The 13,558-nt window shown below is 40.5% G+C and overlaps 1 protein-coding gene across 1 annotated transcript in view; it reads right to left on the reverse strand.

The window, feature by feature from the left end:
• The window catches only part of PLCH1 (phospholipase C eta 1), a 261,607-nt gene that overhangs the window by 218,011 nt on the left and 30,038 nt on the right, over positions 1-13,558 (reverse strand). Inside the window, exon 2 of the mRNA XM_053600541.1 lies at positions 4,946-5,064. Coding sequence (XP_053456516.1) covers positions 4,946-5,024 — 79 coding nt within the window. The 5' untranslated portion in view covers positions 5,025-5,064. The remainder of the gene's footprint in view (positions 1-4,945; positions 5,065-13,558) is intronic.

A 13,558-nucleotide genomic window follows, 5' to 3' on the forward strand; every position in this document is an offset into this window, starting at 1 on the left:
GTAAAACTGGGATGAGAACTAGTCCCCAGGATTCCATTTCAATCTACTATATTTTCTATCACAAAGCAGTCATTAAGTTTCTGCCCTCACATTACCAACTAGGCCTCAGCCAGGAAGAGGAGAGTGGAGAGAAAGTAATTGATTCCTACTCAGGAGGCTGAGGCAAGAGGATCACTGAGCCCAAGAGTTTGAGGTTGCAGTGAGGTATGATGATGTCATGGCCCTCTACCCAGGGTGACAGAGACTATCTTAAAAAAAAAAAAAAAAAAGGGCAGACCATTTAATTAATTAACTAAATTAATTTTATTTGAAGGTAGTTGTGAGGCCAGGCATGGTGACTCACACGTGTAATCAGCACCCTAGGAGGCCAAAGCAGGTGGATTGCTTGAGCTCAGGAGTTCAAGACCAGGCTAAGAGTGAGACTCCCATTTCTACTAAAAATAGAAAAAAACTGGCAGGTGTAGTAGCACACACCTGTAGTCCCAGCTACTCTGGAGGATGAGGCAAGAGGATTCCTCAAGGCCAAGAGTTTGATGTTGCTATGAGCTGTGATTCCATCACACTCTACCCAGACAGAGTGACAGAGTAAGACGAAAGAAGGAAGGAAGGAAGGAAAATAAGGTAGTTGTGAAGCAAAGTAGAAGCATACATAAGGCAACTTTTTGAAAAGTCATACTGAAAAAATATTTAATAAGAGAACTACCTTTAACTTTATCCCGTGAGATACTCATAATTCAACTCAAAAAAATTTTCTAGTCTAAATTTGTGATGGTCACTCAGAAACATTCATTTAAGATCAGGATAATGACAGAAATGAGAAGTTGGGATGACACCATAATAACTTACAAGACAGCAATTACCATTTTTTCCGATATGACAATTATAACTAGAGTGTGTGAAAACAAACACTAAGTCACCTTCAACTATGTTTTATTAATGAGCTCAAATGTTTGGAAGAGCTTATGTACATAAGAAATTGCACACATTAATTGCAAATTCACTGATTGTTGGTTTAAGAACCAAGACTATGTCCCAGGTCAGAAAGAAATACCGCAATCACCAAAAGCAAGAGAAACAGCTGAAACTATCGGCAGTTTTCAAATTAGGATAATTCACAAAAGTATAAGCCATTAAGGTAAGGTTCATACTGCCTAAAACATTTTTTGTCCAAGTTTTTTTTCTTTTTTTTTTTGTAGAGACAGAGTCTCACTTTATGGCCCTCGGTAAAGTGCCGTGGCCTCACACAGCTCACAGCAACCTCCAACTCCTGGGCTTAAGCGATTCTCTTGCCTCAGCCTCCCGAGCAGCTGGGACCTCAGGCGCCCGCCACAACGCCCGGCTATTTTTTTTGTTGCAGTTATATCAAAAGAATAATGACCACACAGGGAAAACCCCAGCAATTAGCTTCTTTGATAGATGTTAATCTTGTTTGGATTCAACAGGTTCCCTAAAAATCTGGGCAAAAGACAGGTGAGAAATATAAAAATTCATCATTCCTAACAAAGTTCTCATCACTGAACACACAACTAAGTCAATTCACACAGGCCATTTCTGTCAGCCAGCAGACAGCGTTTCCTAACTTTTCCTGCTATTCCATTGCTATATCAGAAGTGCTGTGAAGATGAAGGAGGAGCTAGCAGCCCAGTCAGAGACAGACCATCCCCGGGGGTTTAATAGTCCCGCTCTCTTTGGGCTGTGGGATGTTGGGCAATATTCTAAATTGTTTTCAATGAGAATATACCACTTCTACAAGCAAAAAATGAGGCTCTGAATATGCTTTAAGAACTGTGAAACTACACAAATGTTACATTTTTATTTTTACTTCTATTGACCATTTTAGCCCATAGAATTCTCATTTCATGTGGCTTTTTTCTCCTGAGAACAGCGCTTAAGTCTGTCTGTAGAAAGAGAATCTGGCAGGCACAATTTGCACATCCAAGTCCGCATTTTCCAAAAGTCTGTTATCTTGGTTCTTTTCTATTCTAAGGGAAGAGGTTTTGTTTCTTCATGTTTAGGTTGGTCTGGTTATATAAGGACAGTTTTCAACACTAACAAGGAGAGGCCAAGTTAGTAAACAAAGGCAGACAGAAAATGCTCCAGAAGCCCTCCAACAGGACTCTGGCGTTTCCGACTCAACATATCCTGTGCTCTCTCTTCTCCCAGAAATGTTATAAAATCCTCCACCAAGTTGTTATCAGTGGAACTCCTTTGGTTTAAAATACCCCAAGATTTTTCTCCTTAAGTTAAATAAGTGCCTATCTTAACAGACTAATTTTCTGCAGAGGAAATTCAAAGGCATCTTCCTTTCCTGAATTACAACATATCCCTAGCCATGGAAATACAGAATGATAATTTACTCTATCAGAAATACATAAAGCTATGGCTGTATTATAAATGAATGGAATTATAATTCTAAATCACTTTGACCCTTTTAATCTTGGGAGGATTTACTATGTCTAAATCCTTTCAAAAAAGTAGTTCTTGAATGCAGTTAAGTAACCAATTCAGATTTTAAATATTATACTGCCCCCTTGTGTATCTTGTGTTTAGTGAAAATGTAGCTCACAAAATAAAGTCATTGTAAATCTAAGAAATACTTCAGTGGAATCTCAGAGATCAGTACTAGAAAGAACCCCCCAAATCATAGGGGCCAGTAGGTTTATTCACAGAAAAAAGAACTGAGTTACTGAAGGATTATATAACTTGCCTAAGATCATATGCTAATCAATAACAAAGCAAATACTGTCAAGTAGAACTTAAGCTTCTCAGAATGTTAATTTTTCTATTGAAACGGAGAAGGTATGGGCAGCGCCTGTGGCTCAGTGAGTAGGGTGCCGGCCTCATATGCCGAGGGTTCAAACCCAGCCCCGGCCAAACTGCAACAACAAAAAAATAGCCGGGCGTTGTGGCGGGTGCCTGTAGTCCCAGCTGCTCAGGAGGCTGAGGCAAGAGAATCGCGTAAGCCCAAGAGCTGGAGGTTGCTGTGAGCCGTGTGACGCCACAGCACTCTACAGAGGGCAGTAAAGTGAGACTCTGTCTCTACAAAAAAAAAAAGAAATGGAGAAGGTAGCCTGAAAGAAGAGAAATGATGAGGTTTTGTAGTTGGGCACATCAGAGTTTGAATTTCAGGTCACTACTTCATAAGCTCCCCAAGTTCTAGTTCCCCCTTATGACTAACAGCTATTGCGAAGGTGTTGAAAGAGTCCAGTCAGACAAAGTTCGTCAAGCCCTTTGCGTAGTGATTAGTAATATAACTATAAAAATATATAGGAAATTGTTTTTAAATTATACATTTAGAGATCTCTGGATAAAGACATTCTAAAGTAATGAAAACAATAAGTTTAAGACGTTTAAGTCTGAATTTTTTTAATTTGGCATAAAATAAAGCTAATTCCTGTTATTCTTCAATTACTTTTTCATTTTCTTTTTTTTTGAGACAGAGTCAAACTTTGTTGCCCCCAGTACAGTGCCATGGCATCACAGCTCACAGCAACCACAAACACTTGGGCTCAAGTGATTCTCTTGCCTCAGCCTCCCAAGTAGCTGGGACTACAGGCGCCCACCACAAAGCCCAGCTATTTTTAGACACAAGGTCTCAAGCTGACTCAGGCTGGTCTCAAACCTGTGAGCTCAGGAGATCCACCCACCTCGGCCTCCCAAGTACTGGGATTACAGGCGTGAGCCACCGCACCCCCCCCCAACTACTTTTTCTAATACAAAGTTGTAACAGAAAATACCACATAACAAACACCATATGAGAGACGAAGCAATGAACAGGACCCTTGAATGAAGGTTATAGAAAAGTAAAGTGGAACTTCATTCAGTACCACAGTGTTAAGTCAGGTTCCTGCGTCTCCTCTGTCAAGGGCTCTTCACCAACGCAGGGTCAAGAGGGCCAGCCTAAAAGACTGGAGGCAGGAGTTTTCCTTCTGACCTTGAGAATACATAATTAGCTATGTCAGCTTGGGTGGTCATTTTATCTGTTTCTCCTTCTCAGTCTATAATGTGAAGTCATCTTCCACCTCGCAAGGTCTGAGGGTGACGGTTTAAAATGAATGTTGAAAAAACACTGTAAACACGGAAGGGCTTGATAAAGTAAGGTGCACTTTCTTATCTTTAATTTAAAGCAATAATAAACATTAAGTTTGTCACTAAAATGGGGACGACCTTAGAACCAACCAACCTCAGAAAGGTGGAAGCAGCTTAGATTCAGTTAAGCTGCACTTTGCTCCTCATAAGCTATCTCCTCCCTCTCCGGTTCCACTGGCTTCTGATGGAGATCACTCCAAAAATTCTGGTTCCACATAAATCTTTGCCTTTTAAGTCAACTTCACTCAAGGGTATTGATAAAGCGTATCCCTGACAGCATACCAAACAGACACCAGCAGACTAAAGGCAATTCATCTCAGATTGCTGTGGAAATGACTAATACTGATTATTCTCTGATTCAGCTGCAGTAATCCCCCCATAGTGATGGTGCTGAAGTGCTGTAAACGGGTCTGTTCTGTTTCTATAGGTGGCCTGATTTGCAGAGAAGTGTTAAAGCTCCAAAAGATGGCAATAAAAGTGCTGGACTCCTTTTCAGTAAGTGTCTAAAGTAGGCAGCCATAAGCCCCTTGGAAGGTCAGACAGTGCCGATAGGCACACGAACACTAGCAGATCACTTACTATGGGCCGACGCCAAAATAACAAATGAAGATGACAGGGTAGGAGAAGAGGGAAGGTACTGATGTAAAGAGGTGACACAGTCCCTGCCGTAGAGGGGGCACAGTGGTTGCAACAATGAGCCCAATGGGGACTTCTTGGGTAATTATCCAGAAAAGAGTTAACTCAAGCTCTCGGTTCATTCCAACAATTGTACCGTATTTGCATTCAGAATGCTGCAATAAAATGCTGTCGGGAACAAAATAAAAGATGCAACTGCGCAGAAACAGCAGACGCTCACCGTGAAACACACTGTTGTCGGCCAGAAAGTGCCTGCGGTACTGCACACGGCTCCTCTTCTCTGAGCTCCAGTAACTCATTGTTGGAAGGCTTCTGGCGCAGCATCAAAACCAAATTGCCCTGTCAAGGGAAACAGAATGAGACGAAAATGAAGAAAACGGCAGCCACACGCTCACATTGGTGGCAGATGCCACTGGTTGCCCAGCAGCACAGGGCAACACACACAGCATACAGCTTCTCCTCGTGCAGAGCTGGAATCTTCCAGGCCCCACGAAATTCCCCACAAGTCTTCCCAGGGGCTAGAATGTCCTTTAGCTTATCAAACTGCACCTTTCAGGGCTCAGAGTTACTGCTGTCTCCAGGGGAAATATATCTACCATCAGGGAGCAAGTTTCAGGACTGGTTTGTGTGCTCCAAGCTTCACACTAGTCCATGCCAGGAACTTTTCAGGAAATTTTGGTTACAGGTGGGGAGGCGACTAACCGAAAGGAAACTATCATTCCAGTTGCTGAATTTTGCGTTGGCCCTTTCCATGTGTCTATGGACAAACACAGTAAGAAATCATGCCTTTCCACTTTTAGTTCATTACAGGCGTCCATTCAGGGTTACTAAAACCTGGATCTGCCCAGGCTGAACAGGCCGCAGTGCAGTCGACTAGCGGTGCCTGCACTGCCTAACACTTGACCCTCCAAGAGACACAGAGAAACACAAGAATGGCTAGAGCGAGAATTCGAAAGGCAGAGATGTGAATTGATGAATTAAACTCCTCCAAAAGCCGATGTGCACAACCCTGAACAAGCCTCCTTTGTGCGCAGGATTTGGCTAAAGCAACTTTTCAGAATTCCAACCTCCTTTCTGTTCACACGATACAGCCAGGCAAAACCAAGCAAGGCTGGTGTGAAGTTAAAACCCACAGGTGGGTAACCCTTTGTCATCCATCCTATTAAAGCAATCTAGAATTTTGTAAAAGTACCCGGGATGAAGTCAGCCACTTAGTGAAAGAAATAAATTAGCGGAGCATTGTCTATTCATTAATGGAACAATTGGTGAAGGCTCCTGGAGCTTTTGTCGGACCTTCTCCTTGGGGCCCTGGGGCTCATTCTTCACCCTCCCCGACAGGGATCTTAACTCCAGTCTGTCCTACCTTAACTCTGCCTGCAGCCTGGACTCCCTGCTTCCTGCCTCCTCCACACCTAGCTAAATCTGACCACTCATCCTACCCCCTGACGCAGAGGGAGACCTTCCACTGTAAGTTGTAAGTTGTACAATATGACATAAAATAGCCAATTATGAAAACAAATGTACTCGTGCCCACCCCCCAGAACACATTCTACAAAGATCCCTTCTTTTAAAAAAGTACTTTTAGTTACATAAATAATCCATTTGAATATATATGTTCATTCATGTTTTTAAAAGTTCCAATAACACTGAAATTTAAATTTTTAAAAAATAAAAGTCTCTTCTTCCCTCATTTCATGTCCCTCTCCTGGAATGATCACTTTTGTTTAGGGGGTATTATTCTAGTTATTTTCCTTTTATCTATACAAGCATATAATTTGAAGACTTCACCTCTTACTCAAGAATTGGAAATAATTTTCAGTAATAACAGTAGTAGCTATTTCCTTTTATTTTTTTGAGACAGAGCCTAAAGCTGTCGCCCTGGGTAGAGTGCTGTCGCATCACAGCTCACAGCGACCTCCAAGTCCTGGGCTTAAGCGATTCTCTTGCCTCAGCTTCCCAAGTAGCTGCGACTACAGGTGTCCACCACAATGCCCAGCTATTTGTTGGTTGTAGGTGTCATTGTTGTTTGGCAGGCCCGGGCTGGATTCGAACCCACCAGCACAGGTGTATGTGGCTGGTGCCTTAGCTGCTTGAGCTACAGACACCAAGCCAAGAAGTAGCTTTTTCCTACAAAAAGTATCCTTGTGATTTATAACAGAAATGTTTTAATTTCCATATAATTAAAGAGAATTCTGTCTGTATTCATGCTCATTTTTCCTTGATCATATGGTAGTATATATCACTCTTTACCTTTGCCCTCTCTGATCATACTCAATCCAAGGAAGATGAAAGTAGAATCTGAAGAAAATAAAATAATGTGTATTTGTTTATAGTTACCAAAACATATTCACAAACATGACTCTCATTTGCCTCTTTTTAATCTTCTGAGGTAGGTTATCTGCTCTACCAAATGAATGGCAAGAAGGTATTAGGGAGAGTAAGTTATTCACCCATGCCACTAAGAAAATATAGCAATGGGACTTGAAATCATACCTTCAGATTCCATACCCAAGGTTCTAGCCATGATAGGCAAGAAAAACTAAGCTGTTACACAATAGGGACATTTTAAAATATGTAACACAAAATTATAATACATTCCTCCTATCAAAAAGTAGAATCTAGCTGGAACACATTCTTCTTAGCAAAGTATCTCAAGAATGGAAGAAAAAGTATCCAATGTACTCAGCCCTACTATGAAACTAATTTACAGCTTTCATATGAAAGCTATAACCCAATTATAACCTAAGAATATGGGGAAATGGGAAAGGGAGGGGAGGGGAGGGGAGAGGATGGGGGGAGGGAGGGTGATTGGTGGGATTACACCTGCAGTGCATCTTACAAGGGTACATGTGAAACTTACTAAATGTAGACTATAAATGTCTTAACACAATAACTAAGAAAATGCCAGGAAGGCTATGTTAACCAGGTTGATGAAAATATTTCAAATTGTATATAAAATCAGTGTGTGGTGCCCCATGATTGCATTAATGTACACAGCTATGATTTAATAAAGAAAAAAAAAAGAAAGAAAGAAAAAGTAGAATCTAAATTCACTTCCCTTGCATATGGGCTGGACCCTGGTGACACATTTCCAGAATTATACCATCAGGTAGAAATGATGTTATGAGTTTTCCGAGATGTGGTCATAGAAAGGATACAACTTCTGCCTGGTTCCCTCTTTCTCGGGATGCTTGCCCTGGCAACCCAGCCATGTTATAAGGAAGCCCAAGTGTAAGTGTTTCAGCTCAGAGGCCCAGTTAGGCCCTCAGCCAACAGCTAGCATCAACCACAGAAATGTGTTATAATCCGAATGTTTGTGTCCCCCACAAAACTCATATGTTAAAATCTAATGCCCAAAGTGATATTAGAAAGTGAGGAGTTTGGGTTCCATTCTCATGACTGGGATGGTCACCCTTGTAAAAGAGACACAAGAGAACTAGTTCTCCCCTCCCACTACATGAGGGCAAATGAGAAGCCAGCAGTCTGCCACCCAGAAAAGGACCCTTACCAGGCATAAAATCTGCTGATGCCTTAGCTTCCAGAACTGTCAGAAATAAATTTCTGTTATTTAAAAGCTACCCAGTTAGGCCGAGCATGGTGGCTCATGCCTGTAATTTTAGCACTCTGGGAAGCCGAAGTGGGTGGATTGCTTCAGCTCATGTGTTCGAGACCAGCCTGAGTCAGAGCAAGACCTTTTCTCTAAAAATAACTGGAAAAAAAAAAAAGAATAATAAATAAATAAATAAATAAATAAAAATAAAAATAACCAAGTGTTATGGCGGGCACCTATAATCCCAGATACTTGGGAGGCTGAGACAAGAACTCTCTTGATCCCAAGGGTTTGAAGCTATGAGTTGTCATACTATGGAACTCTACCCACGGCAACAAAGTGAGAGACTCTGTCTCAAAAAATAAATAAATAAAAATAATAAAACTACCTCATTTATGGTGTTTTGTTATAGCAATCCACGTGGACTAAAACAACATAAAAATAAAGGAACCCACAGACACTGAGGCCCCAGATACTGAGGAAAAGAAATGAGCCATGCTTTCTGTACCCCAGTTGTATTTCTGACCTATAGAAACAGTGAAAGAAAGATAATAAATTATTATTATTATTTTAAGACACAATAATTGGGGTAATGTATTACATAGCAATAGATAATAAATACAACTACCCTGTTTCCCCGAAAATAAGACATCCTCCGAAAATAAGACCTACTTACAGGAAAGATAAGACGTCCCCTGAAAATAAGACCTAGCGCATCTTTGGGAGCACACGTTAAAATAAGACACTATCTTATTTTGGGGGAAGTAGGGTAACATCCTTGGTTCCATTCGATCAGGGTTGAGACCTCCAGCTCTTTGAGGACAAAAGCACAAACATGTATGTAATACTGAGATACTTATGCAGTGGTTCACATCAGTGGCCCAGGCTTGCCAGCTTCCAAATCATTTTTACTCATCTTGTAATCACTCCCCTTTTCTATAAGGGCTAAAATGTCATTGTCTTCATGAAGTGCCCCCAGGAATCTCTCCCTCCAGTTTATCTAAAATTCTTCAATGGACCAAAATCCCACAAACCTGTTTCCCAATTATTGAGTACCTACTGTGTATCAGGAACTCTGATAAGGCTTTATATTATATTCAACCTTGGCTGCACAAAAGAATGATCTGGAATGTTAACAAATGGAAAAACATTCCATGCTCATGGCTGGGAAGAATCAACATTGTTAAAATGTCCATACTACCCAAAGCAATTACAGATTTAATGCAATCCCTATTAAAGCACCATTGTCATACTTTAAAGAACTTGAAAAAATAGTGCTTTGTTTTATATGGAATCAGAAAAAACCTTGAATAGCAAATACATTACTCAGAAGTAAGAATAAATCAGGAGGTATCACATTACCAGACTTCAGGCTATACTATAAATCTATAGTGATCAAAACAGCCTGGTACTGGCACAAAAACAGAGCAGTAGATTTATGGAACAGAATAAAGAACCAAGAGATGAACCCAGCTCCTTATCACCATTTGATCTTCAACAAGCCTATGAAAAATATTCAGTGGGGGAAAGACTCCCTATTTAACAAATGGTGCTGGGAGAACTTGCTGGTGACCTGTAGAAGATTGAAACTGGACCCCCACCTTTCACCATTAACAAAAATTGATTCTCACTAGATAAAACATTTAAACTTAAGACATGAAACTATAAAAATAATAGAAGGGAGTGCAGGGAAAACACTTAAAGAAATTGGCCTGGGAGAATATTTTATGAGGAAGACCCCCCCAGGCAATTGAAGCAACACGAAAAACACATTACTGGGATCTGATCAAACTAAAAAGCTTTTGCACAGCCAAGAGCACAGTAAGTAAAGCAAACAGACAGCCTTCAGAATGGGAGAAGATTTTTGCAGGTTATGGTTCCGACAAAGGTCTGATAACTAGAATGTACAGAGAACTCAAACTAACCAATAAGAAAAGAATATTCCTGTAAACCTGCAAGTTGATGTGGTGTTAATAAATTAAAAAAAAAAAGAAAGAAAAGAATAAATAACCCCATTTCTATGTGGGCAAGAGACTTGAACAGTAACTTCTCTGATGAAGACAGGCACATGAAAAAATGTTCATCATCTTTAATCATCAGAGAAATGCAAATCAAAACCACTTTGAGATATCATCTAACTCCAGTAAGATTAGCCCACATCACAAAATCCCAAAACTACAGATGCTGGCATGGATGTGGAGAGAAGGGAACACTTCCACACTGCTGGTGGGAATGCAAGCTAATACAACCTTTTTGGAAAGAAGTTTGGAGAACTTTCAAGGAACTAAAAGTAAACCTACCGTTCAATCCTGCAATTCCTCTACAAGGTATATACCCAGATGATCAAAAATCATTTTACAATGAAGACATTTGCACCAGAATATTTATTGCAGCCCAATCCATAATAGCCAAGACATGGAAACAACCCAAGTGCCCATCAACCCATAAATAGATTAACAAATTGTGGTACATGTACACCATGGAATACTATGCAGCCATAAAAAAAAAAGATGGAGACATCACATCTTTTATGTTTACCTGGATGGAACTGGAACATATTCTTCTTAGTAAAGTATCTCAAGAATGGGAAAAAAACTATCCAATGTACTCAATACTACTAGAAAATCAATATATAACCTACACACTCATACAAATGGCAAAACATAACTATAGTCCAAAAAGTAGAAGGGAAGGGGGGAGGAGGGATATGGGAGGAGAGAGGGTATTTGCGGGGGCCTCACCTAATGTGCATGATGCAATGGTACATTTAAAAACTATTTAGAGGGCGGCACCTGTGACTCAAAGGAGTAGGGCGCCGGCCCTATATGCAGGAGGTGGAGGGTTCAAACCCTGCCCCAGCCAGAAACTGCAAAAAATTAAAAAATAAAAACTATTTAGAAATGAGTATAATTATGATGGATGTGTTACTTAGTTCAATGTAAGCATTTCACATTGTATATTGAAGCAGTACCCTGAACCCCATAAAAGCATCAATGTACAAAGTTATGATTTAATAAAAAATAAAAAGAATGATCTGGAAAGCTCAAGAATCGTGAATCTCAAGCCACATCCAGGCTAATTACGTCAGAATCCCTGGGCCTCGGGTATCAGTAGGAGACTCTCGGAAGGACATGCTTTCTCGGGCCTTCAGAATCAGAGCAAATGATTTCAAACTTGAGAGTGATGGAAGTGGTGGTGGTGAATAGTTAGCGGGCCTGAGGCAGAGGAAGAGGGACCTGTGCCATAAACCCCTGCCCAGCTTCACCCAGATTTAGATACGCCAGGGCCCAGGGTTCACTAAGGGAAAGCAACTGAAAAGGACATTGGGCACCAGCTAAACCAAACTTCTCACGGTGTAGCCAGAAGGAAACCAAAACAGAGGCCCAGAAAAGATGCCTCACTAGATAGCATGGCTCAATATCAGATAAACTGGTGAGAAATCCAGACTCAGCAGGCCCAAAGCAGGGTTTTCTTAATATTCCATGGCCCCATTTGTGTGAAAACAATAGGTAAAATCACCTCCTAAAGTATACTACTTTTGTTGATTTGTGTGTAACAATTTAAATTACATTAGACATGTACTTCCATAGCAGCTTGTACTCAGTTTGAAGTTATTTGGTCAACGTTCAGGGGAAGATGTTTTTAAATGGATTATATTTGTTTTTAGACTTTCTGTTGGCGGCTTAAGAAATGTTTACTCTATACTTCTGGCTCAGCGCCTGTGGCTTAGGCGGCTAAGGCACTAGCCAAATACACCTGAGCTGGCAGGTTCAAATCCAGCCCTGGCCCGCCAAACAACAATGACGGCTGCAACCAAAAAATAGCCGGGTGTTGTGGTGGGCGCCTGTAGTCCCAGCTACTTGGGAGGCTGAGGCAAGAGAATCGCTTAAGCCCAGGACTTGGAGGTTGCTGTGAGCTATGATGCCACAGCACTCTACCCAGGGCGACAGCTTGAGGCTCTGTCTCAAAAAAAAAAAAAAAGAAATGTTTACTCTATACTTCTAAGATATCTAGGTAATACACCTATTTCATTTGGAGCTCTCTAAACATTTACATATTATAAACAGAACAAGTAGATTTATGTTCTTTATAGAACATATAGATTCCTAATCCTTACAATGATTCACAAAATTAATAACTTACAGTGACTAAGGAACATAAGAAAACAACTGATTGTTATTAAAACTAGTTTCAAAATCTGCCTTCAGTTTTAAGATTAAAACACACAGAAAAGCTAAAAAAAAAAAAAAATCTTTTTTTTTGAGACAGAGTCTCAAACTGTCGCCCTGGGTAGAGTACTATGGCGTCACAGCTCACAGCAACCTCAAACTCTTGGGCTTAAGCGATTGTCTTGCTTCAGCCTCCCAAGTAGCTGGGACTACAGGTGCCCACCACAATGCCCGGCTATGTTTTGGTTATAGCAGTCATTGTTGTTTGGCAGGCCTGGGCTGGATTCGAACCCACCAGTTCCGGTGTAGGTGGCTGGCACCCTAGCCGCTGAGCTATAGGTGTCAAGCCAAAAACTCTTATTTTTATGTTTTATTTTTTGAGGCAGTCTCACTCTTTTGCCTTGGGGTTGAGTGGGATGACATTATCATAGCTCACAGCAACCTCAAACTCTTGGGCTCCAGCAATCCCCTTGCCTCAGCTTCCCACGTAGCTGGGACTATAGGCACCCACCACAACATCCAGCTAATTTTTCTATTTTTAGTAGAAACAGGGTCTCACTCTTGAGCTCAAGTGATCCACCCACCTCAGATTCCCACCTGGCCTCAAAAAACTTTTATTGTGCTATCTATAATTTGTCACCTAGAAACAATCACCATAGACACTGCTGTATTTTTTTAACACAAACTAATACTACTATTTCATTGTCTACTTTTTTCACTTAATAACTACTAATATATTGGGACACACTAGCCATCCATAAACACAATTCTACAGAATATGTAATCTGAAAAATAAATCATAATGAACTCTACTCAAGGACAACAAACTCCAGAAATTCTAACACAATATTAAATAGAGCCTTGTAAGCACATAGATTCTTGCACGAGATGAACTAAAAAGTAACGAAAAAGGTAAAATTATGCTAATCTCATCTTAGAAGTGATTAGTGATTTTTATAATCATTATGCATTTCTCTATTTTCGCCATTTTTATTTATAGTCACATGACCAAAATTGTCACTGTCAATTTTATAAGCCAGAAAACTGTGGCGGTAGGATATCACCAAAGAAATATTATAAATTCAAGTACTGCACTTTTAATTAAGAAAAGCAG

The sequence above is a fragment of the Nycticebus coucang genome, chromosome 8 (assembly GCF_027406575.1).
Source record: "Nycticebus coucang isolate mNycCou1 chromosome 8, mNycCou1.pri, whole genome shotgun sequence".
NCBI lineage: Eukaryota > Metazoa > Chordata > Mammalia > Primates > Lorisidae > Nycticebus > Nycticebus coucang.